The sequence below is a fragment of the Pseudopipra pipra genome, chromosome 1 (genome assembly GCF_036250125.1).
Source record: "Pseudopipra pipra isolate bDixPip1 chromosome 1, bDixPip1.hap1, whole genome shotgun sequence".
In the NCBI taxonomy this organism is placed as follows: Eukaryota; Metazoa; Chordata; class Aves; order Passeriformes; family Pipridae; genus Pseudopipra; species Pseudopipra pipra.
In genome coordinates, this window is record NC_087549.1 from 139,343,028 (window position 1) to 139,370,178 (window position 27,151).

A 27,151-nucleotide genomic window follows, 5' to 3' on the forward strand; every position below is an offset into this window, starting at 1 on the left:
TACCCATAAGCCAGTCCCAGGATTGCTGTGAAAGCCAGTCTGCTATCCACAGTTTGCAGTTAACCTGCCTTCACAGCTGGGGTTTGGGGTATCTGTAGTCCCAGCTCCTTCTGGACATGTTCCTAGGAAAATCCTGATGGAGCATGCTCAGATGGTGCTCCAACCACTCAGTGAATGCCCTGTAAGACTGGCTGTGGCAACTCTATATGTTCCTGCAGGTAAACAACACGGGAAGGGATCAGATCTGGGCTGACTGTTCTATGCCAGCTGCTCTACATGGCAGACTGCGTAGAGCAGGCCTTACTTCTACTAAGGCCAAAATCTGAGTCCATTCCCTGACTGAATCAAGCCACTCATTTGAACCTGGTCTTCTACCTCCTGGCTCTCTCCTGCAACCCTTAAACATTAGCATTCATTGCTACCTCTGTCATCATCCCAATGACATTCAGTTGCCTTTCAACAGAGTCTCAAGAGAAAGATGTTACATGGTAGGCTAAGATATTAGGCTGAACCTGAGTAATGTCTCACAGAGACAGATTCAGCAGCTGGCCTCGGAGCTAAGTGTCAGGTCTATTGCCAGCCTCTGCCTGGCAGCAAGAGAAAGCCTAGTGACAGCTTCCTCCTTCCTGTCTGGGGGTTGAGCCTCAAGTTCACCACATGCCCCTGAACTTAGATAGAGAAATTATTTCTTGAAAGCTCCAACTCAGCTGCCACGGCTGTGCATGAAACTAGTTGTCCTTTCTGGTTACTGCAGTTCCAGCATGCAGCACTAGTGTAGGTTTGTTCTTCACTGTCTGCAGGTGTTGTCCCAGTGCCTTCTGTGCCTTGCACAAAACCAGGCATGACCTCTGCCCAAAGGAATTCCACCAGGCAGCGAGATGTCTAGCTGCTAGAAAATCACCTGCAATTATTCACACCCTCGAAATTGCAGGAGCAAAATGAGAGCCTGCTTTTCAAAATCAGGTCCATTATGTGTCTGCAAAGTATATAATCTCCATATAATTCATCAACACCATTAATCTAAACTCCTAGGTACTGAGCTCAATAGCGCATGTGTTTTCCATGTGTGTGTAATATCAAACAAACCTGTGTTTAACTTGTCAGAATATAATCAACTTCCATTAATTACTTCAGTATGAAGTCTCCTGTACCAATGGTTCTTCATACAATCACTCAAAAAGCTTTTATTGGGGAGCTAAACAGCTCAATAACACTAATTAATTGTGTTTCTTGGACAACTGAGATTGTATAAGTGGAAAGGTGGTTTTGGTACATTTCCCACCACATTGATTTTCGCATTTCTGGAACGCATTTCCCCATAATAGTCATTAGTGCACAGAGAGAAGAGTTGGAAAGGTGCGGTAGAAGCACAGCATTCCTAAAATATGATTTGAGATTTGTACTGGATCTGCACTGTTTGCCAGAAATTCTAACTCTGGCAAATAACTTAGCCTTTCTAGGCTGTTTGCCCAATAGGCTGAGTGAAAAAAACAGCAAACCTAAAAATCTGCCAATATTTATGTACCAGCGTGTTATTCAATTGTTTTATTGTAGAGTAAAAGTGACACAAGAAAAAGAGGAGGAGGACGGAAACCCAGCAGGTTTGGGGGAAAAATATGAAGCACTTGAATGTCAGTGTTAAAGAATTTTAAGACCTCTAATTAAACCACCCAAAAATTCACAAGTTCAACAAAACCAAAACAAGAGAGAGAAAGAACGCAATTGCTCTCCTGGGGCTTGCAGGGCTTTACTTCTACACATATTTTTCTAATTCCACGTAGAGGAACAAAGAATGTGCTTTTCCCACCTGAGAAGTGTTGTTTGGTGATTCATGAAGCTTTCTCCCTTGTCTGCAGCAGAGGTTTCTCAGTTACATGCCCCAGGGTTGCACCGCTGCAGAATGGTAGAGAACTGGCTGGGAGGGGGATTGCCAGTGGGGAGGGCGTGAGGCCTGGGGAACATTTTGGATCATCAGGATATTACTTGGTGTCGTGTGTGTATGAATTTATATATCAGGAGTAAATGAATTGTTGCTGTCAATGGCACAGAAAAATAAATAAAAAGCCTCTCTCAGCAGGATTGTGAATGCTGGTTGTGGGTTTGGATTCATGTTTCAAGGCTCCATTCACTACTGGGTTTTATGTTTGCAGGCCCTCTCTGCAGTTCCAATGTTATCTCAAAAGCACCATCTTTCTGTCTACACAAAAAGAAGCACTCAAAATGCAAATCTGCTTATGCACAAGTTCATAGCTTCTTGCCTTAGAAGTGTTGGCTCCCCCCTCAACATAAAATACAAATTCCCCTCAATGGAAATGTGTGGCACAGCCAGCACCTTGGTAAATCAAGATCAAAGTGTCCTTAATCCCTATAAGATTATTCTTATTCAGTAGCTGCTGCTTCTTTAGTAGGAAACATTGTCACAAAGAAGCCACCTGTGCTGTCCTGTGCCCCATTGAGCCAGGCCCTGTAAAAGTCATCTCATCCCTGGAAAAGCTTCATTTACTAGATGTATTTACTAGGATGTATTAGAAAGTGCGAGGGAGGGAGAAAAGTCAAAGACAAATGTATTGTAATGGTTTAGGACTTTATATTTTCCCTTGGTCTAAAGTGTAGAGTTAATTCCAACCTGGAATTAACTGAGGAATGAAGTCTGTATTTTAATTCTATCTGAAGAAAATAATAAAATATTTAATAAGAATGATTATCAGAAACTGGAACATCCACTGCTGTGTTGCTTTTGCTGGTAACTTGAAAAATAGGAGAATTGGCAATTTTAAGAAATAGGGAAAAATCATATCTTTACATACAATCAGATTGTAATTTCTTAAAAGACCAGTTATAATTCTTGATGTTTCATGCTTTTTCATTCTGACTATGGAGTTAATACTACATTCTCCAGGTAGACCTCTCAAAAGCCATTTGATAAAAAGTTGCTGCCAACAGACAGACAACAGTATCAGTATTATGCATTGCTCCTGCAAAGATCTCATGAGAGTTTTCTGCCATTTCCTTAAGCAAGTATGTTTTCACAAGTCAGTTTTTGCAACTCTTGTTAAAAGGAGCAGAATCTTAATACAAGAAAATAAATGTTGATCTAAATAAAGAACTAGACTTGTAGTCTCCCTGAAATATTGGCAAGTGACAATCAGAGGCTCTTTAATCCTTGACACCAAGTGAAGGTAGAGGGGGGAATTCATGTTCAGTTTCTAACAGGTAACGTATTATGTTGGTCAGATCTTTCAGGTTTAGGACATTTGACTGTTTTCCATCCTCCAGTGATCAGTAGTTTAATCCAGTAACCAGCTCCCATTAGCAGATATTCCTCTTTCCTACCTCGAGAGCCAAAGCCTATTTCTATCATGCTGTACTTGGATCCATTTCAGGTTTCATCATCCTCCTGAACATTTCTGTCCAGATATGTGAGTTCTTTGCATCCAGAATAGCTCATTCAGCACACACAAACAGCCGGACTGTCAGTCTTGGTAGTGAACACCTTGTGAATCATGTAGCTGGCAGAGAAAGGGGGTTGATTTTGCTATAGTCACTGGATTTGATACAATGGTAATAAAATTCTTGTCTCTTTTGTATCAAAAGTGACTTTGTCTCTCTTTGGCTAATGGAATTGCCCACGCTTGCAGAAAAAAAATCTTATCGTAGTGAATGTATGCAAGACTCTTAAATTCTGATTTACTTTCCCATTTTTTATTTCTGGCTCAGTCTCCATCTTTGTATATAGCTTAACTTTGCTTTGCCTCCTACTCCTAGTTTCCCTAGTTTTTTCCCTATCCCATAGTTTCTTTCTGAAGTGAGCTGCTCATACCTCGGAATGCATTCAAAATATCCCTTTGAGTCAACATACCGAGTCTTTACACTCCCAGCAGAGCTCTCCTTCTGAAAGATCCATCTTGTCACACAAGGAGCATTCCTGATGTTTTTTCGCAAATCCTGCCAGCCTGTGCACACTCACAGAGCAGCTCTGGGGATTCTCCAGCAGCAATTTTCTTGGCTTTGTGGCACGGAGTGTGAATCCCTGCTCAGACGACAGGCATTTGTTTTCCTGTTAGTTAGCAGCAGTGACCGCAAAGCAGCCCGTCAAAAGGGTGTCAGGTAACATGTTCAGCAACCCCTTCTGAAGCTTGAGGCAAACTGTGAAATAATTTCTTCCCCTATTGGCATCTTTTGTGAAACTAGAATTCCTCAACATTCACCAGATGCTCTGGAGCAAGTGTTATTTGAAGCAGCTTATAGGATCTGTTCCCGTGTTTTTCTTTGTGGTCTGTCTGCCTGTGTCAGGCTCCAGAAAACAGTGAAAACATTCAGTCTCCCATGACATTGAGTAGAGGGAACATGGCCTAATCCTGCATCACAGCCTTCAGAAAGCTCTGTGCAGGAACTCCAGATTCTGCTCAAAACAAACATACCTTCTGGAGGGTTTCTGCCCAAGTATTTTCTATGGAGGCCAAAAGCACTTACAGATCCTTCAGGAGCTGTTCCATTGCACCTAGCTGGAAATTTCCTTGCTTTTTTCTTCTGACAATTTGGACTTTCATGTTAAATGTACATCCCTCTCTGTCAGCTTCCACGTTTTTCAAGTCTGTTGTCTTCCATCTGGGAGCCACCTTTGTCCTTTATGTTAGACTCTGAAAGGCTGTGAAAGTTAAACAGCGTCCGATGGATGGCTGCCCGGTCTCCTTTGCTGGCTGCCTGGTGGGATCAGAACTCACTGTCCTTCCCCTTCACTCTTAGGCCTGGAATGTAAACACACCTCACAAAAACAGAGGAATAAACCAGCTGCTATTCACTCTTTTAACCATCTATTGAGCAACAGACCTTCATGCCATGTTTATAAGGCAGACTGCTGAAATGGAAAATCAGGGTGGAGAGGCGACCTCGAGAGGCCATCCTGCCTCAAAGTAGGATCAATTACACCTATTTAATTCCTGATGAATATGTCTCTAACTTGTTCTTAAAAAGGGCTTCAATGAGGGAAAGTCTGCCACCCACACAGATAATGTATTCCAGTACTTCCCTATCTGATCCCCCTTCTGTTGGCATGTTCTACCCAGGAACTCACCTATTACCTCCTTTGCTGCAATTAAAACCCATTATTACTCAACTGTACTATGGTACAAAGAACAGATTATTCTCTTTGTGGCTCTGCTGACCACATATACCTGAAGATCATTACCTTTACTACACTTAATAACTCCAGATCAATCAGTTTTCCCTTCCAGAACATGTTTGCTCCTAATCTAATAAGTGGGTGCCAACTAGGTTGGTCCTTATCTCTTGTAACTGCGGCCCCAACAAAGCTCAACCGAGCAGGAGACATTCCCTTCCATTTCATATAGTACAACACCTACACATACGACCCAGTGTGTAATTTCTTTTTTCTCAATAACAGAATGGTTTTGGATCATCTTCACCTTGTGATCAGTCTTCATCTTCTGCAGAACTCCCAGCTACCCTCACCATGCTCTGTGCAGTCCATCCCTTTTGTTCACAGGTCCTTGCAATACAGTGGATGAATTCTGTTATTTTTCAGGCCATTTCTCCAATGTATCAAGATACCTTTGAATTCTAACCCTGGCCTCTGAAATACTTACAAAGAACACCAAGTTGACAACAAAATATGTAACAGGATTCTACAATGCAAGAGCTCTGCTTTTTCCTGCTCAAGACCACCATGGAGAACAGTGGAGAGGGGGAGCATGCCCCAGCAGCAACAGCCAGAGTCCTTTTCCAGGGTATATGCCCTGTAGGAACTGGTTGTATGAAGCTAACAGCACATATTGTACAGCTGGGGAACCTTTACTTTATTCCTTCAGACAAGCTATTGATGAAAATACTGAACACAAGCCACCAAGGACAGACCTCAGTGGAAGTCCTTGATGTATACTTCCATTTTGACAATGAATACCTAATAACTTCTCTGAGTTTTCCACTTGTTTTATACACTCTCAATGGCAATTTCAGCTCCATGATATTTCCTCTGCTTATTTATAAAATAGTCATATAAGATATTGCCAAAAGCCTGAGTCCCAGTAGCTGTCTGATCTACTGCAAATCTTCCACACATGCGATTTGCTCTACTGTCACAGAAGGAAATCAAATTGATTTATATGATTTCTTTATAAGAAGTCCATGTTGACTGTTACTCTCCATACCTTCTTGCCTTATGCACAGCTTGACTGGCTGTTTCTGCAGATCCTTGAGATGTCAGCCAACTGTCTGGACTTTGCCAGTTTGTCCCTCATATGGATGGGCAGCACACGTTTTGGAGGATCGACACCCTAGCATAGCGCAAACAGCCAGATATGGGGCTGTTTATCCTGCCCTACAGGATCAAGAGCAGCTGTGTCTCTTACTGCCCCACTATTGTGAAGAAGTTGTGGCCAGGATCAGGGCACAGGTGAGCCTTCAATGTTTGTTCTGGTGGTTTCCTGGTTGATCTGCAGGGACTGAAGAAATCACACATGAAGGTGATGTGGCTGCATCTTAGAGCACTTTGCCCTCCTGTCTGGGTCAGTGCAGCAGTGCCTCAGGCTAGAGTGATGCTGAATCACCAGCACCCGAGGGCTCAGTGTGTCTCTGAGCTGCAGCTTCTCTGAAGTAAAGTTCCTCCCTGAGCAATGGAAGCTATCAAAACAAACTACTGAAAGCAAGACATAGAAGTACTTTGCCAGAATTCTCAGCAAAAGGTGAAAAATGGAGTCTCTGGGATCTTTCATGCTCAAGTGGAAACCAGTATCAAAGCTCCATTGGTTTTGATGAAAGGAGAATTCAGGCCAGGGGCTGTGACATTTAAGACTTCACAGACGAAAAAATAATGACTCCTCCTGGTTCTACATGGGACTGGTTTTCTTTTCATTCTCATAGAACAAGCAAAAAAAATTACACTTGGCCTTTGGTTTCCATGCTACTATTTTGTTGCTGTTAAGGGAATGCAGTAAGAAGTAGTTCAAGATTAGTTTACATAATAATGTTTCCACATGCCTGTATTTAATTTCTAGTTGTAAATCCAGGTTCTACCAAATCCCACTCTCATGCTGGTACATGTCCTTGTGAAACAGATATAGGGAATATTTGATGTTATAAATTGGGTATAGAGTTCCCACTCCAGCTGCCCATTAGGAAATCTCAAAAAGACTGCAACCTTCTTGTATTTTTGTTCCTGAAGGGGAATCTGATTGCTACTTCTTAGAAGATGTTTGATATTGACTGCATTATACAGCAATGCCTATATAGTTGTTTTCACAGTAAACACTTGTTGCAAGTAGCCTTGTTTGAGATAGCAGTAAGAGAAATGTGGTCTTCCAGGAACTCAGACCATAAAGGAAAAGCTTTTAAACAAAAAGGTGAAAGAAGGTGGATAAATATGACTTCTAACTGTGTAACACTTCACATACTTCTAAGTGATAAAAGCACCAGACTTTCCAACTAAGTCTCTTCCAATTTGGCCCTGGGCATGGCCTGATGGGGTTATGCCAGTCTGGGCAGGGTGCTCTCAAGAAGACCTTTCTGCTGTCCACCTACAGACACCCTTCTCAGCAGATGTCAGCTTAAGGACTGTACTCAGGGGTTTAAGAGACTTGAATTGAGTAAGATTTTCTTTGCTCTACACCTTGAAGCATTGTGAGACACTGTTGGCTATCTGTTGGGGTTTTTTTTCCTCACTTTTTTTGCCTGTGGTTTCACTGCCAGTGAAAGGTTGGTGCAAATCTTGGAGCACTCTTGAGTTTTCTGGTTGCTATTACACGGCTTACCAAGAAATACATTTATTATTCCTGTTGCAGTCTCTTTTTAAGAGATGGGGATGCCTTCTTCAGTCTGATACCCTTGCTTTCTCTCGTTTTCTCTATTATTTGTAATCAACGTGCACGAACATCACATGGGTTCTTCCATTACCACAGTGGGTGTCTGCTCTCCAAGGTTGGGAAGTACTAGCAAATGCTGTGCTCACTATCTTAATTTTCTGTCTGAATGCAAATTCATTTCAATATCCCAGACTGCAGCAAAAGTCTCACAGTTTCTCTTAAACCTGATGTTTTTTGAAGGCAACAGTACACTGATACAAAAGTGACCTACAGCAAAAGCAGCACTGTGCTTGCTGAAATGATTCAGCATAAAACCAGTACTCTCAAAATTAAGTACTGAGATACAGACTTTTATATCCACAGGTCACCATGCAAAAGTGCTCTCATTTTCAAGACACTGAGCATTAAAAGTTCTTCCATGTAACTCTGGAGGGAGTATTTTCCCATCCTATACATATTTTTGAGATGGTAAACCCCTTTTTTGTTGTTTTAAAATGGGTTATATTGATATATAAACAAATTAATATAAATAGCCAAAAGGACATTTTTAAAAAGTCAGTAAACACAATTTGGAAACCTCAATATTTTAGTAAGTTTCAATGATTTCTATTTTGGTGTTGATGTCAATCTTTTTTACTACAATTATCTTACATTTTAGGACAACAAAAGTAAATCTGAAAAATTAGACTTCTTCATTAAAAAAAAAAAAAGAATTGGGGATTTGATCATCTCCAAGCTTTCTTAAAAGAAATCCAAAGAAATTAAACGCAGTTGTCCTGTTCCACAAAATGTTTCCAGTTTGCTGACCTGGCATCTAATTCACAAAGACCTAGCTGAAATACTGCTGACCATTTTTCATGACTACACTGGCTGCCACTGAGCACTTGGAACATTTTAAAATCCGGCCACATATTTTGTGGCCATTTCACAAGATTCCCAAAGTTAAGATTCCCATTTTAAGAGCTGCCCAAAGCATGTACTTCAGTTATACACTCTCACTCCTTCCTATGAATAGGATTTTTCTCTGTATGTGAAGAGAGCAAACAGGAATAGGAAATCTACCATTGAAGAGGAGCCCATCTGTGCAGTCCAGTGAAGGCACTGAAGACCCCAACGTGGTGCCTTTTGTTTGTTGGTCCTCTCTCAACAGGACAGCACAGGGCAGGGCTGTCTTGTGCTGCATCACTTCTGGATTTCTTCTGATTGTGATGAGCACATTCTTTCCAGTTTTCAGGCCTGGTAGAAAAATTCTTTAAAAGGTGCAAGAAAGGAGCTTAAAACCCCTTAGAGTGAAGATTCTCTTCCTCACACCCGTTAGTATGAGGAAGGTCAGGCAGCTTTGCTGAACATTCTCAAGTCACAGGGTAATGAAACAGCTTATCTTATGCCTGAACGTGTACATCCACAAATTCCTGGACAGCAAGAAGTCTTTCTTAAAGACACATTTCATGCTTCCTATGTGCTTCAGTGTGCTCCTCAGTTGATGTTGCAAATGAAGGCAGGTAGTGGTGGTCTGAGTGCACTAAATCTCTTCATGGTTTTAGTCCTAATGGCTTGTTTCTTGAGAGTGTGGTTTCTCTTCCTCAACTTTACCTGTGTCAGATTTGGGCATCTGGTCTCAGTAGCTCATTCTCCTGCTGCAGTCAGTGAAGAGGTGGAAGTGCTGCAGAAGGTGATACCTGCTCTGGGACACATGACCGAGATGAAATTTTAAAATATGCTTAACATCAGATACCTACAGTTCCTTAAGTGCATCAGAGTGTGCCACTTAGAAAACTGCACTTCTCTCTCCTATCATAGCAGCAGGGTGAGACAGTGAGGGACACCTCAAGATGGGACTCCCATCCCATATTCCCTGGTGTTTAGAGCATCCCCAATGAAGAGTCAGCTTTTCTGCTTAGACTACACTCAGGATGAGGCTTGCCTGGGCTCACGCAGGAAGCCTGTAGCAGAAAAGGGCCTGCACTCCAATTCTTCACCAACGATCTTTCTTATGCTCAAGATAATGTGTCTTTACTGTAAAGAAAGAAATGTCCCTAATTTGTGGTTATTTACAGCACTGTAAATCAGGCACATGCCACAAAGTACCAATAAAAATTGCTTAAAATCAGCCTTAAATAGCTAAACTCTCAACAGCAGCTCATAAAATGAGACTTGGCAGTTCTTAGGTAGTTATGGTTAAATTGACAGTCCTTTTGGGAGTTGAGATAGCCAAAAGCAGTAGTAGTTAGGAGTGAAGTGATAGATGGTGGAGATTGTTGGTTGAAGAGCCTCTATTGCACACCCCTGAAGCTTCATATGTTCACTGGCCCTAGACTGGGAGAAGGGAGATACCAGACTTTGTCACTGAACACCAGCTTGAATCATGTGTCCTTCACCTGTATGGCCCTAGAAACTGCAAAGCCAGAAGAATGAGCTTTGGCGTGAAGGATTCCATTGCTGCCTGAATGTAACAGGAGACTTTTCAGGCAGGAAGAAAGATAGAAGGACAGTCAAGTCCAAAGCAGGATGAAAGGAAAGTAAAGAAAATCTGGAAAAGGGACCAACACCATGAACAAAAAAAGCCCATCCATAAAGAAACCAGATCTCAGCTCCTTTTTAAAAGTCAGGTGCACAAGTTATATTAGCCTCAAGCCAGGTCTAACTTCCGCTGCCAATAACCACTTCCACTGCCAATAACCCAAGCTGACATAACAGCAACATTAAGGAGGTTTGGGTTTTTTTCTCTGTTGCATTAGGCATTCATGTCTCTTTTCCACTTCTTTTTTTTCTCTTTTTTTTTTCCTCAAGGTACTTGTATTTTAGCCAACCACCTCCCTTCTTGTTAAACAAGAGGAGTTTCGAGATGGGGCCCAAACCTAAACACTGGCTCAGCAACCCAGCACTATGAAAGCTGTGGGTTTGGGTCGCAATTCTGCTGCTAATGAGAATCAAGCGCACCCGGGCACTGGCAAACCAGCTCGTAAAACAGGAGCTCACATCCAGGCTGGATTTCTGTAGCCTCCCTTGCAGTGTGTCAATGCAGCACTTTCATGCAGTTCAGCCCTTTGTATCACGCTTCATCTCCTGCCCTAGCTAGCTAGGCTGGCTGGGTGTTTCACCAGAGCAGCTCCCAACTATTAACGTCCTCCTACACACAACAGCTCAGCCACACAAAGCTGTATTGCTGTCCTCTTTGAAATGCTGCACCAAAGCACAGAGAAATTAGCACAGAGAAATTTGTGGACATTGTGAACAAGTGAAGGCATAGAACAAGCAATGGCCCAAAAGCTGCACAGTAATATTCACGCCATGCTGAGACCAGTCCATGCGCTGCTGGGGACCTTGGTGTAGCAGCTCAGGCTTGATGACAAACTTGGTTACCCAGTTTCTGAACCAGGCCAAGTTTCTGTCCAGATGCCTCAGAGTAGGCATGCACTTCTGTCTGCACTTGGCCATGGAAACATGACTTGGCCCTTCAGAAGTACTTGGATTTGTTAGGTCAGGAGTCTGTAAGCACCCTTTGAGGTGCCTTCTAATTCTCCAAGAGTCTCATAGTTTGTTCACAGTAACACAGGAATGAAAACAGGGGCCTATCATGCTTAAAGCTATCACTGTGACCACTGAACTGGTGCCCACTGGACTTCATAGCTGCTTGTGGAGTACTGGAGGATCTGGTATTCTCAGTTTATGCAAATCTCTATTTTCCTGCAAATAACAGGCCCAGTTTTAAGAAAGCGTGGTCACACTGAGTAGATGCACACTTGTGTTGGAGGTTTCACAACAGAATATGGGGTATCACAGCAAGAAACGTTGGTATGTGTGAGAAGGTCAACCATGATAGAAGACAGCTGCACCCTTCCCTTTGCCATGCACCAAGGGGGCATCTGGGGCAGCGCCCAGCCCCAGGAGCAGAGACAAGCTTTGCTGTTCTGCTTTCCTCTTGTGGCAGTATAGGGAAAATGGCTCTGCCAGGGTTGCTCTGAGGTCCTCAGAGTTGTTTTGAATGCAGAAATTACGAACAAGACTTGTATAGTCCTAATGGAGCTTGATTTATAGGAGCTTTTCTGCAGCTTTGGAAAGGTGCATGACTAGATACATTTACTCTCATCTTCAACCCCCCACACGGGATTCACCAGCAGACACACCCATCTCGCCCAGCCTTTGAAAGCCATGCAGGGGAATATGGCTTGGGACTTTCTCAAGACTGAAAGAAACAGAGGCAATATGGAACCTGAAAGTCTCTGGAAGGATTCATGAAGGAGGATCTGAGCTTGGTGGCTGCAGTCCCACTACTAAGCAGTGCCTTGGTAGGGAGGATACAGTGTGCCCCACTGGCACGCTTCCTGACCAACTTTGAGTGATTCCTCATGCCAGTATTCACTCACTGTGGTGAAGTAGGAGAGAAGGCAGTTCCCTGGTACTTCAGAGATCCCCAGGGCAGCCACAAATTCCTTTCTCAGGTGCAGGGCTACTTTTTACTAATGCAGAATGATTCCCACAACTCTCTCCTATTGCTGGGGATGACACAGGGGTACAAAGAAGGACTTTCTGAGCATTAAGAGTGCAGTGAATTCAAGAAGCTCATGATTATTTTTATAATCAAAGATGCTTCCTGTAATAGCATCTCACATTTGGTTCTCACTGATAGATCTTCACTGAGAGCATTGTGGATCTCCACTGATGGATAGTTTAGGTAGATAAAAATATAATTCATTAAAGCCAGAGAACATAATCAAAATCTATCAGAGTAAAGAGATAATTAAAAAACAGGTTTAACTCCACACAGCCTCTCTCCTAGCCAAAGCTAAATCCATTCTTCCTAGCACTAGCACAGTACAGACATTCTATGAACCTCCCTTCCCTATCTTCTCCTTCTAGCCCATAGTGCAGTTGTTACTTCATGCACTTGCATGTGGGCATCCAAGTCTAGCTGCCATCCTTTGTCAAACCCCAAGTTAAAACTTAAGCCACCAAGTTATCAAATATCCTCAAAATGGCCTGTGTGTTGTCCTGGGATAGAGTCCCTGCTGGAACTGCTTCACTTGACATACATATTTATACATTAGCCCACCAACAGAGGTTGCAGCTCTTGTATGGTGCTGGAAGAGGAGACTGTAATCCTGATCCCAATGTATGTTCTAACTACTGAATAGAAAATTGGAGCTCCCCTTACTCTCAGTGGTTTATAGGGGGTTGCGAGTCCTCAGCTCTTACCAATGATATGACAGAGTAGATGGGAGTGGATTGAGTTCTTTTTTCATGTCAGACTCAGGTACAAAGTAGATGCCAAGTATCTCAGCATCATTAGTATGTGGGTGCTTTTACACATTCTCAACAGCAAAAGTCAGGCTGTACATATTCCCTCAGGAACTCACATATCAACTGAATATCCAGATCTTCACTGATATCTGGGATGTCCACAGATGTTACAGCAGTGTACAAAGATCATAGATCAGCAGGAAAGAAAACCTGGAAGTGCTGACTGCCCGCCAAACCTTAGCTATCACCCCTCTCATGCAAGCGGAGCAATTTTAAGTTAGGAGGCCACTTGCACTGGGTTTCTACTATGACCACTGAGCTTCTGGATGGGTTGATTGCATCTCCTTCTCCACAGAGGTTCCACATCTGAGTATCCACACAGGATAATGTAGGCAAATGTAGTCTGTACTCTCACAAAAACCTAAATGACCAAAGTCTTTCCCAACTGATGGACCTTCTAGAGTGACTCAGGTCAGTGATTAGATAGGGCTTCCCTCTGCACTCCTCCAGTGCGGAGGATTTATGAGCATCATGCCATGTTGTCATTAGCAGTCACTACCCTAACCTTGCTGCAGTTGTTTTCATCAGGGATGCACTAAACCACTTCACAAAACTGCGTACACAAGGTGTGTTAATCAGAAAACTAATATTTCTGTTTCTTCTTTGTCTATCACGTGCCTGTATCTCAGTATAGAGAAACCCTGACTATTACAGGAATCCAGAAATGCAAATGCCTAAGGACAGATAAATGAATATTTAATTCAAAACAGCAAGATGTTGTTTGCAGTTATTTATTTTACTAAAATGGTTACATATGTTGAAACAAAGAAGAGCAATAGTAATAATGTTTGTTTTTCCAATATCATAAATAATTACTGAGTTTTCATTAGCTGTTGGCTCAGCACTGATCATGACTTTTGTTATTTAAAAAAGACACACATAATTCATCAGAATTTGTGTTTTCAGAAAACTCTAAAGCAGCAGTAGAAAAAAATAAATTAAAGGAAACGGTAACAAGAAATTAGGCCAAGTATTTCTTAAATTTAAAACCCACTTGATGTGTTATACAGTTATTCTTGTGCTTTGATCATTTGAAAAAAGAACCACTAACAAGTTGTTTGTTTATACAATGGCTTGTCTTCTCCAGTTTACTTCAGAGAAGTCCCCAAAAGTACCTTTTTACACGACAAATTTTGTTGTCGTTTATACAGAAAAAAACACTGAATATTTCTAACAGAAAAGTTTGTCAAAACCATGAATTTATTGTCACAAAATATTTAATACCAGAATAACTTATAATAGTATGAACAAAAGTGAAGTATTAACTCTCTGCTATTAGTTATAAACTCACATTATTATGTCAAAATCCAGTAAAGTATCAAAAATTAATGTCATGGAATCTTAGACACATAATGATGCAAGTCAGTGAAACGTATACTTCAACTGTTCATACAGTCACAACATACATTTCTTGCTTGGCACTTTAAGTCAATGCAAATCAGCAATTTAGAAAACAAAGTAAAAATATATATGTACAAAATATTTTCATATCAAATAATTTTCATTGTACACTAAATAAACCCAACAATGTTATGTTACATCAGGAAGTTTCCCAAGAAGTCACACCAAGGCTGATATTTGCAATGTATCTCGACTATTTTAGTGCAACTGAAACAGCCTCTACTTGGAAGTTAGTTTCATCATTAGCATAGTCCTGCTTCCATTGAAGTGGGAGTTCTGCCATTAAACTCAGCAGGAGCAGAACTAAAGTCTCATCTTGTTCATCGATGGCTCACCAAAAAGAGAAACAAGGAAAGGGATAACTAGGAAAAAACCTGACAGGATACCCACAGGAAAAAATCCAAATCCTAGCAACAATCAGCTCTTTTCCAGTTTTCTATAACCGATTCAGTATAAATTGGTTTTGGCTTTGCCACTGTTTATTCAAGCACTGTAAACCTCATTAGACTATTGTTATATGCTTTAAGAATAACCTGTACACCTCCAAATAAAATTTAAAAATAAACCTGGTTTTATGCTAGTTATTACACTCAATAGCAGTCAACTTTAGAAACATGACATTTAATACATGGTTTAGTATCTTCTTAAAATGTTTCTGCCTTAAACGCTGAGATTTTTCAACATTTCAGTTCCCACTGTGATTCTACCTTGGGCGTTGATAGTTTATATTACAGATTTTTCTCACTGAAATATGAAATGTCAATCAACTGTCCTCATTTATGCAGTACATACAAAATAAAAATGTTTCAACCACATTAAAGAAATATGTTCCACCATGGAAACATTTTCGAATTCCATTGCAAATAATAAATGGCATTATAGATTTGGTTTTGTACAAGAAGAAAAAATCAATTTTACTTCTATCAAAATTTCAGTAAGTCACTAGTAAAGCTTTAAAATTATAGAAATTTGACTTGAATTTATAGCTAGTCTGGCTAACACCTTTCTCAACTAGAAATCTTTAATGAGCAACACAGCTGGGTGCATAAGTTCAAAAGAATCTGAACAATTAACTTATTTCCTAAATTTTTGTGTTCTAGAGTATTGCACTTTTCAAAGGAATGATTTTGGTATTTTAATATACTGCATATACAGGTAAGAAACATGCATAACAACCTCATTGTCACTTTGACAAAACATACTGTACAATTTTTATAACACTGTTGATTAAAAAAAGAGAGAATGATGTAACAATTTCATAAGACTCATCAATTTGTACAAGTCAAATAAGCACAACTCTCCAGGGCCTTCAGCAGTAATGTGTTTAGCCCTCGGCTGCTTAAGCCCACTTGGAATAATATACAAAGTTTAAGCATTATGGCATTGTCATTTTGAGGCATAACACTGTTGTACTATGCCCACGTTATAGCTTATTTTTTCAAAGCAAGGCACTTACTGTAATAGCAATGCAAACATCTTATGCGCACTTTGATTAACATAAAATAAGTTAATATTTTGATAAAAACAGTTTTTTTATAATTTACATGCCTTTTATAGAAGCAATTGAACATTTCATTTAATACAATGGAAACGTCTGAGTCAGAAGGGACCTTAATTTTTTTAACTGACCATCCTATAAAAGGGGACCTATTTTCCACATTTGCCTCATATCTGTGAATCTGATTTTGCTGAAAACCAATCTTGTGATGAAAATGTCCATTTGACATAAAAAAGAAAAAGGACCCATCTCTCAAAACTGCTGAACTAATGGCACTTTAACAGTCTTTACTTCTGATATATGTGATGATTTCTGAATGATGCAGCTGGTAGTTCCCTGCAGTTTATCCTTCCCCTGGGCAAGGTTCGTTAGGGCCATAGCTGCGTTGATCTCCTTCCAGTATGTTTCATCTTTGCTGGTTCCTTTTCTGTTAGCTGCACTAGATTCAAGCAATAACAAATATTTACACATACAGCTTACATAGCTACATGATATCAGGAAAACCATAATAACAGCAATCATTTTGGAAAACTGTGAAGTCCCTTACCTTTCACACTTAGTTGGTCCATTCTCCAGATTTTCTGAAAACAGGAAAAAAAAGTCTATTTTATTGTAATAGTTTAAAAAAAAAGAACATTCAGGGAACAGGCATATTGAAAAAGGACCCAAGATTTATTAAAAAACTGATACCAGATTTAAAATAAAATTTTGCTTTGACACATAAAAAGGACAATGGTCTAGTAACCAAGGTGGTAGTGGATCAAGGGTTGGACCTGATGATCTCGGAGGTCCTTTCCAACCCAGCTGATTCTGTGATTCTATGACAATCTTCATGCAAGGATCTGCCTGGGGAAAGCCACACTGAGCTTGGAGCAGGGCATATGCCAACCAAAAATGCTGTGGAGAGGTTCCCAAGACATGACTTTACAAAAACAGGCTTTTGTGAAGCAGAACATCACTAAACCTCACTGTGAACCAGAACTGCACTGGCAGAACTGGTACTGAACCTTGTCCAGCATATCCCACACCAGACTGTGTCAAGAAAAAAGTTATCTTGGCAATAGTGAGAATAAAGCTGGTCTTGAAGGTTCACCTACATTTTGCAGGGTGATAAAGTAGTTTTTAAAAACATAAATACCAGGGACATAAGGAATTGCAAAATCTAAAAATAAAAATCAGCTTCACTGCCCTGCAGTGAATGCCTTCTTGTATGCACTAAAAATAGGACTTTCACCCATGCACACATGATGTGTGTGGGTTTTAATGTGCCCCTCGCCCAGGCTGCGCCTCAGTCCCAGAGGCAGCCTGAGAAGGATACAAGTAACAAGCACACCTTGGTGTGTTAACCCGTGAAGGTTAACAGCCTTCAGACGAAATTGCATCACATGCATAAGCTACATTTTCTCATCAAGAGTAACATTTGTTCATTCATTAAATCCTCACATCGCAGAGAAGCCAGAAATATTTAGCAGGCAGAAATGCCTAAGCTTTATTCAGTGGGTTTGCTATCCTGACACAGATTATAGAGGAACAAGAAGCTGATGCCCAACTGCAATATACAGGAAAACAAGTCAAACGAAAGGAACAGCAACAGCATGAGCACTCATGGCTACAAGACCCCAAAAGCCTCTAAATACAGCATAAATCTCATAAAGTAATGCATATCTTTATGAGATCAGATTCCCAGCTACAAATCAACATTACTGCTAGATTTCCATTAGATTATTAATTAAAAGTTGATCTTGTCCTTAAACAGAGCTTCCAGTGGAATAGGTGCCAAAGCACATGGCATCCCTTGGTCACCTTCCACTTATGAGCAACCTTGCCCACCACAGCCAGCAGTCCCATTGTCATATACAGCCAATAACTCAGCCCAGTCACACTGCCCAGCACATGCAGGTGACCACTGGAGACCACAGTCTCACCAAAGAAATGCAGGGAGGCCACCTGTAATTTCAGAGGTCAGCTGTTTGCCAAGCTGCTTGGCTTAGCAGGCTTCCACGCTTTTGCAAAACAGCTTTTATAAAAAAATGTTCACAGGTGACCAAAGTTTAAGTTTTGTTTTAAAAGCACACATCTTAAATCAGTATCTCTTAAGCATTCCTAGATCAATGCTTGAATGGGATTCAAAAAGGGGAAGTCGAATCTATGCAGAGGACAACGAACGAAGGAAAAAAGAAACCTTTTATCCAGGAAGAGGTACTGAATGACACCAAAAGTCTTCTTCTTAACACTGTACTTGGCTACAAAGAATTTTTCAGCCCTGCTTCATTGTTTTTTAATTAGAGACAATTTTCAAGGAAAGGTTTGGACTGAATAGGTCAGTAGGCATAGAAATGGAAATGGCACGTAATAGAGAACATCACTGCCAGAGCAAACCTAGATATAAATATACCTCTCTCCAGCATCTGTCAGTTTCTTTCACTGTTGGAAAATATTTCCTATGAACAAAAAAATTGCTTGTACAAACTTCTGAGGAAAGTAGGTGTGAATGGTGACACACATTCCAATTCCAGCATTTATTTGAAGGAGTATTTGCAAATATTTTTTACTGGTGTTTAGCCAGCTCTAAATGAAAGCTGCCTGCCTATGGTATATAAAAGCAGTAGAAAAACTAAAAAATAAAATCCAGGAGGAAAGAGCTGCCCATTCTTTAACTTTGCTGAAGATGTTTCCTGAATGACAAGTCTTTTCTTATTCCGTTCAGATTTTACGTTTTTTCAAATAAATAATTTATATCAAAGAAACTCAAAACTGAGTTACAAAAAACCATCATTGATAATTTGCAAAGCTCTTGCTAATAACTGCTGTAAAAGCATATTAGTACAATGAAGTCTGAAAATCCATCATTTCAAAGCACAGGTCCCCTTTTTCTTGCCAAAAATTCTTTTCTGTTATACCAAACCTGTGACAGCATACCCCAGTTTGCACTACCATAGCATCCAAGCAGCTCACATCTGTCTGAGAGAGACAAAAACCATTCCTTATGCGCTCCTTGACATCTTGCCAGCCAAACCAACTTGATCCAACTCAAAGCAAAAGTGGGGTTCACCTCACATGCCATGAAACTGCCATCTAAGTCATGTATCTTTACCCAGGCTACTTGTCCAGGCTCCATTCATAAACAACAGAGATGTCCCCTAAGAAGTGGTTTCAGTCTATTTATCTAACACAGCAGTCCAACATCCCCGAATGCTGCTGCAAAGCAGCAAGACTTCTTCTGTGGCCACTCCTCACACATCTTCCCTTTGGACAGTATTATCATTCATGTGAATATGCTATGAACTGGGTGAGAGAGGACCACATCTCTCCTTTGGATATTTAGTACATCCATAACCCATATCTGTATTTGTATATAGATATTTAGTACACTGGTATAACTACAGCCTTAATGGTTTAGCTCAGCCTAGGAGAAAGGCAGTCTGGTCATGTCTGGCTCTCCACCCACCAGAGAAAGAATATAGATGACAAAATTTTACCAAATTTATAACAATAACAAAAAAAGTGAATCTTACCTAACATTCCCAACATTTTGCTTTTTGTTCACATTTTGTAATCTATCGGGTCTACCCTCAACTACTAATTAAAGCTTTTGATAATTAAAGCTTTTGATATTTGACATATCTGCACAAGAATTGCAAAGTATATTTCAACTGTAAAAGCAACATTTTGGTGAGATTGTTTCATGAAAATAATCAAAGAACAACATTCTTAAAATGGAAAGTGTTCAGTTTCTTGACCATCACACAACATGTTCCTAGATTTTTTCTCTGAAGCAATGAGGAAATGGCACTGGGGCTGGGTAACTTCTCTGGAAATGGTGACAGAAGGAATGGAAAAATGACGCAGCATACTGAATCTCACTGAGCAGCCTCCACTAAGGACTCACCCCAGAGCAAGTGCTGATGGGCACTTAACTCATGGGCCCTCTCTCAGCACACCAGAAGCAGCACTTCATAGGAGGTACCAAGCATAAACCACAGCTGTCATATGCCACCAAGCGCTCACACGCCTTAGGTGGCAGCCACCTCTGCTCTCTTCCGAAGGAGTGTCACCATCTCACTTGGATCAAGGCAGGCTGTCACACAAACTCAAAACTCTACACACTTGTCGAGCTTAGATCAATGTGTCAAATGGCTCCAGGGAAGGCCAATGCTGATGAATTATTGTATTCCACACTGTTCTCAAGACTTATTCGAAAGGGTAAACAATGGCATTTATGCTACTACATACCTACATACATAAATACAACTCAACAGCATAAAACTGGAAAGCACAAATAACTTTCCTGAACAAACTAAGTTGTGTTCAATAGCATATTTATTAACTGAAACCCAAAAGAAGCTGCTGCCAAAGGTGTTTTGTTTTGTCTCAGAAAGGATTATGCTGCTTGTCAAAGGACGTTTATAGGCTTTCAGCATATACTGAGATCCTACAGTAAATCTACTTAATATTAAACATCAGAAATATCTTTTTGTAACAAGTTCAGAAATCACTTAAAACAGCAATCACTTGCTCTACAACCAGAAAGTTTTAAAAACTGTGAAAATGGAAACTCAATCATTTATAATTAGGGATTGTTATTTATACCTCACTTTCTGGTGCTTCATTCTGCTCCCAGTTACAGGCATCCACAGAATCTGCTTTTGCCCAGCCAGGAATGTCTCATTCTGCTCTCAACATCCACCCAAAGAAACCAGCTAGGTGGGATATTTGTTCCCTCTTGTTTATAATAGGAAGTCACTATAAATCACTTACCAATGCAATCCTGTATACCTTTCCATTAGTATGAGTTTTCAGTATACAGTTTACTGTAGGATGCAGTGCCAAGATACCAGACAATACCAGCTTTGTGATACAGCATGGCATTTTTCAGGACTCACATAATTATTAAAAATACAAATGGCTTTTTTTTTCATCATGAAATTTCATCATAAATATGCACTGGTTGATACTGATAACTCTCTTGCAAGGTAGCCTGCATCCCATTTTAGTAGAGATGGAAATGAGCCTCAGAAGTCTAAAGACAACATGCCTAGGCAATATTTTGACCTTTTCAAAATTATTTAAGAACACAATTTTCCAGGATTTCTCTTATATTTAAAGTATAATTTTCTTTTGTTCTTCTGCTATCAGAAAGGCCTACCCAAAGGAAGTAAACTCCAGGGTTCTTGCAGGCAAACCATCCTTAAACTGCACAATGCATCACTTACCTCCAAATTACTATGTACAAAGGTACTCTGGCTACATGGTGTTTGTGGCACATTCAAATACTTCAGAACGATTCAGATCCTTACAGTTCGCCACATCCAAACTAATAATTTTCATATACTTGGACGACTTCAGAGGTGTGCTAAATAATGTTAATTACAGTTACATTTTATTCTTTGGATATAGGAATTCTGGCCTAAGAATATCACGTGCGCGGTGACGAACTGACTTTACCTAAAGGCCCTGCCAGAACAGCAAAGGCAAGACTGACCACTTATGTAGGACCAAGAAGCATCCACATTGCTCCCCCTCTTGCTGTTATATCCAGCTCAAGCTGAACTGCAACAACTGGCTTAAACACTGCTTTGTGTTATCAGATAACACTGACAAAGCAAAGATGGCTTGAAACCAACAGGGGAAAGAATGTGTGAATGAGGGAATGAGACAGAGAGAAAAGGGTACAGAACATTATGTAGCAGGGGAAAAATGGACATGGAAGGCAAGACACAGCACGTCAGTCTCGCATGACTGTCATATTTCTTGAAGCTACCTAAACATGTACAGATTCCTGATGAATTACGCAGCTTCTATTCTAGCTCCAAACAGAGGAAAAATATAAAAAAGAACTGCTGGCCTCAAATGGTGAACACTATAAAATATTTGTGGGTTCAATAAAAGGTCCTGTATAACTTATCTTCATTTTAAAATTGGCAACGTTATTCAGTTGTTACTCTTGCTGCTTCTCCTGAACTTTCTGTTGTTGGTTTTGGAGACTCTGGCTTAACATGTGTTGACCAGCATTTTCAAAACAAGCAAGCAGAGGAAAAAGAGGGAGGAACAGGAAATAAACTGGGGCAGCTGAAAGAAAAATGAAGTTTACACGTGTGAGTAAATTAGTGGTGAGATGAGGTATTTCTGTAGGTCACATACTCACACACGCACACCTTGATTCCAGAAGTTTCAGATCTCTGTGTCTCCAAGAAAAAAAATCAGGTTAATTGGAGTTCCTGTATTCTTCTGCATTGCCACAGCTCCTTTGCCCACAAAGGATCCCAAAGTAAACCACAAACAACACCACTAACTTGCACTCATATCTGGGGAGGGAAGGTGGCTTAGCCCAGGCTGCTCAACAATGCAAGAGAGGAGAAATTGTAGCCCAAAGCACCAGGCCAGGCTCTTCTCTCTTATAAGAAATGTCATTTAATCTTGGTGCAAACACTGTAGCATCTTTAGAAAAACAAGAAAACCTCAGCTTCTCTCACTTGAATTGGAGGAAGCAGGAGTTGGCCACCCCATGATTACACTTGCAGGCTCCTATTCTGAGCCTGATATAATCAGACAAATGAATTTCTAAACATGCTCAGCCAGCGACCCACACTACCACAGGCCTTCTACACACAGACAGGACTCATCCCATCCAGCACTGAAACTCTTAAACCCTTTTCCCTTTGCACCATCCTACCAGGTTTCCTCAGGGACAATAGATCTATTAAGGATGAATTATGGAGAAGTGTAGACAGGAAAGCTCATGCTGGAAGAGACTGCAAACAGAGTCTCCTACAGAAATATTCCCCAATCTCGCCCCGGTGGCAGACCTCCTGCAGACCACGGGCCACCTCTACATGGGATCCATTCAGTGTTGTCCCTTGTAAGGCCACTCCCGCCCAAACTAGGTGCCAGACTGGGAAGGTCTGTGTGAAACTGCCCAGTTGGGGCTGGCAGTGCTCATGCAGCAGAGCCTTTTGGCAGAGGGATGAAAGTCCCTCTTGGAGTTTCAGGTGACCTGTGGCTGCAGACACAGCGAGGCAGTGTGACCTGGGAGAGCACATGATACCAATCATAGCTGGTCTGATCTCAGGGGCCTACTGGATTTCTACTGACAAAGATTTATTACTATATCCTTTAGTTGGGTGGGAATGCTGTCAGAAACTTGCAGGAATGAGCTCTGGGCCCAGGCTCTAGAGAAAGCTTGTTTTCAGCAAAACTTTATTTTACCACTGCTCTCTCTTTCTTCCAGGAAGAGGTTATAGAGCAGCTTGTAATGAAGTCACCCCCACAACCCTGTAACCTCACTCCTTTGGCTTCAACAGTGACAGCAAGTATAAAAACTGACTTGTCATCAGCTGTTATGTCCTTTCAGATGAACAAACTGCATAATGACAATTTATGTTCACAGTGACAGCTAGAGTGACTATTTTTCCCTGTTCACCCAGTGGTTTTTTTTAGGAACAGCTATAGCTCTGGTCTGACATCTTCTACTAAGGCCCATAGGTCGGGTCTTGCCAATGTTAGAAATAGCCCTTTGCCATCGTGCCCTAGGACCAAGCCTTTTCTGTGAAAATCTTTCATTGAAATTTGCTTCTTGCACCAAAATTTCAGATATAAGCTTTAACTGTGAAGGACTGCTACCACTCAAGATTTTTTCCTGAATATCTGGGAACCCAAAGATTTTTTACACTGTGCAGCCTAGAGCCTGCTGCAGTGGGAGCAGGCGTCTAGTAACATTTCAATACATGTGATTTTTATAAAATGAGTATACATGCCCACAGAGACTGCGATAGGCGTATTTTACAAATCATAAGAGAGAACTGAGTTTGCAAGTCTATATTAATATTTGCATTAATAAGTGCACTGAAAGCTCCACATAATAGTAAGCATGGTGCAAGTGGTCTTACAGTCTTAGACTGTGCACATGAATGTAAGAATTTATGAGCTAGCAAACTAGATAAAAACCTAGCGTAAATCACTTTATTGTTCAGGCTGTCACGGCTGGCTCTAAATTTCCCATGACCAGTGACAGCATGTTCTCCTTGGTGTGGTGCAGGGCACTGTGTGAGACTTGTTTTCTTAGCCAGATCTTAGCAGAGCTTAAAATGGGAGCTAGGGCTGTGGAGTGTTGAGGCGAGCTGTTAACAAACTGACGGTTATGTGGTATTATTTTCTTTTCAAGTTTGCTGCAAAGCTGACTGAAATCAAATCTTTTCTCATTGAGTTGGCATGTAATTAGTAGTGTAATGTTGTCAGATTCCTTGGTGATAGTCTCCCACATGCATTTCACAATGCATAAACAAACATCTGACCTAGGCTTCTTTTTTTGTGTGTGTCATTTAGGAAGGGATTTACAGCATGTGCTGTGCTGACTGACCGGATAAAGTCGTCCACTCTCCTGTTGCAAATCATTAGGGGTTAACTGTGAAAACCACGTTTGACAGAAGGTAAGCAGGAGGGTGAAATAAAGAAAAGAGGAGAAAGGGGAAGGGAAAGAGAAAAAAGAAATAAAGGAAAGAGTATGGGAGATGTGACAAAAATGAGAAAATGGCAAATGAAGATTCATCGGGAAAAAGAAGAGTAAGGAATATGAAGGGAGAAGACATACCACCGTGCCAATTTTCTTTAGTTTTAATACAAAAAATATCCCTTTTCCCACCCAGGAAACTTGCTGTTGTGCAGGCAGGCATGTTCAGGCTTTCACTCTGGATCTAAAGAGTTTAATTGGGAGCTCTTAAAGCCTAAAATAAGGCTTTAAAAATAAAAAGCTGAAGTAAAATGCAGCCAGGATAAGCACTATTACACTCCAGCACGATTGTTTTTCATTTAAAAAGTGGGGTGAAAGGGAGGGTTTCAAAGCCATATTTCAACCCTAGGCTGACACTACAGCAGTAAAATCTGATTTTGTTATGCTAGTTGGCTGTGGGTTTGGGAGCAGACCCTACATATGCGGTGTAACATTATGATATGAATGCCTGCACACAGGATATTTTCAGAAGCCATTTGCAGAATTTGGAGAAATGTGCCCCCCATTCCTGCGGCCCCGCTTGCAGGAGCCAGCTCCTCTCCTGTCCCTGGGAGCCAAGGAGGCTCAGACATGGCATATGCTGCACAAAGGCAATTTAAATTACAAGGTGCTGTATTTTCAGGCAAGTGGAGGAACTTCTAAGTCAATGCCAGAACCGATTTCCACGGTGTGTTGAGCCAGCAGCATGGAGTAAAGAATGGGTAAGTCTGTCAGAAAGAGGAAATTCACAGCTTCTTTCACTCGTCTGTAAGATAAAGAACTGACTGACAAATACGATCTCTTTAAACACAGCTACTTCCATCCACTGCATGGGGTAGTCAGATGTGCACAATACTTACCACAGAATCATAGAATATCCTGAGTTGGAAGGGACCCACAAGGATCATCAAAGTCCAACTCCTGGCCCTGCACAGGACAGCCAAAGAATCACACCATGTGTCTAGAGTGTTGTCCAAATGCTTTCTGAACTCTGTTAGGCTTGGTCCTGTGACCACTTCCCCATGCCCAAACACCATCTGGGTGAAGAACCTTTTCCTAATATCTAACTTAAACCTCCCCTGACACATGTGCAAATACTAAACCCCAGTGATGTCCCTAACTGATGTCCCAAACTTAATGCACTCTGTGAGATCATAAGCATAAAAATTCAAGAAGCTTGTAAGAAAAGTGTATCAGCAGGGCTTCAACAATCAAACAGCCATAAAAATGGCTGTAAGCTACAAAAGAGCCTCACAGTAACCCAGACAACTTTTGTACAACAAATCCTGCAAATCCGGGGATTACATATAAAATTTTAAAAATTATTTATATCTCTAAGAAGATACAGATATTTTCAAATATATACATACCTGAATCTGCTTGTACATTATGTGTGCATAAAAACAGGAAAGATTAAGCAGTTTGCCTTCACACTAAATATACCATGAGATAAAGCAGCAGAATCACATGTGGTATTTTCTGTGGTCATTGCTTCCCAATGGCACAGGACACAACTGTGCCAGGGCCAAACCCACGGCAGTAGATGAGACCTTTCCCCACACAACCTCAGTGCCACGGCACAGCAGCTCTGAGGCTGTTGCAGGAAGAGGACATAAGAAAAGACTGTCAGATGGATATGGCACCACCAAGTAAATCATGTTAGTGACTGACAGTCTCTCTGCTTGTGCTACAGGTTTGTGTGGGGCTCAATTAGTTGTTCTAACTGAGCTTTTCACAGGTGCCACAGTACATTCCCTGGTCTCTAGACTCCGACTGGAGAGCCTGGGTTCTCAACTTCAGCAGTGCTGAGAACTCACAGGTGTAAGTAAGGTCAACAAGAGTGTTGCTTTGCATGTACATAAAGTCATGAAATCATGAGCATCCACAAGGTCTTATGTATCTAACATTACTTCAAATTGTAATTGTTTGGTGCCTAGATTCCCCATTTGTGAAATCCTACAGATGTCTAATGAAAACACCTTTATTAAAGTTTGCAAAGGACCACGTGGAATGTATCAAATGGCACTGAACAGCATATCACGAAATTAATCATCCTGTCCTCAGAGGTGCTCAGCTGCGTTCACATTACTGCTTTGGTGGTACAGAAGCAGCAACTCAATGAGCATATGAGCTGGGTTTTGAGGCATCTTTCAAACCAGGCCAACTCATATATGTCAGAAAAATATTTCTTTCCTCATCTAGCTCAAAATGCAAAGGGAATCCCTTTATTCAGCATCCTGAGAAATTACTGCAACCTACACAGAAAGCTGTAGTCACGCACCTTCCTGACCATATAGAGAATAACCAGCAGAAATAAACAGTGCTGATTGAGCTGCAGAGGAAAGAGCTGCCTGTGGATTATTCTTATCTCCAATTGCACAAAAGCAATTTTAGTGTTTGATTGCATTATTTTTGAATCAACTGTTTAGTTCTGTTTCCTTTGCTTTCTCTTGTGAAGCTATTGCAGTCTTCATGCTCCTACTCACTACAACTCGCGCTATTATTATTTCCATTACAGGATTTCTTCCGAAACCTAAATATTCCCAGACATCTTCTAAACAGGCCCTCAGAGATTCTAGTAAGTATGGGAGGTATCTCAAGAAGGGCTGTGTTTTCAGTTTTCCTATTCACTGAGCAAATGAGAGGCAG

The 27,151-nt window shown here is 40.9% G+C and overlaps 1 protein-coding gene across 5 annotated transcripts in view; it reads right to left on the bottom strand.

Moving 5' to 3' along the window:
• Positions 1 to 13,833: 13,833 nt before the first annotated feature.
• Positions 13,834 to 27,151, bottom strand: part of MKX (mohawk homeobox) — a 49,212-nt gene continuing 35,894 nt past the window's right edge. For 2 of the 5 annotated variants that reach the window (XM_064636277.1, XM_064636323.1), the window contains exons 6-7: positions 16,565 to 16,619; positions 13,834 to 16,456 (exon numbers count right to left, since the gene is read on the bottom strand). In XM_064636277.1, coding sequence (XP_064492347.1) covers positions 16,270 to 16,456; positions 16,565 to 16,619 — 242 coding nt within the window. In that variant the 3' untranslated portion in view covers positions 13,834 to 16,269. The remainder of the gene's footprint in view (positions 16,457 to 16,564; positions 16,620 to 27,151) is intronic. The other 3 variants (XM_064636286.1, XM_064636305.1, XM_064636296.1) reach the window with 3 other exon arrangements.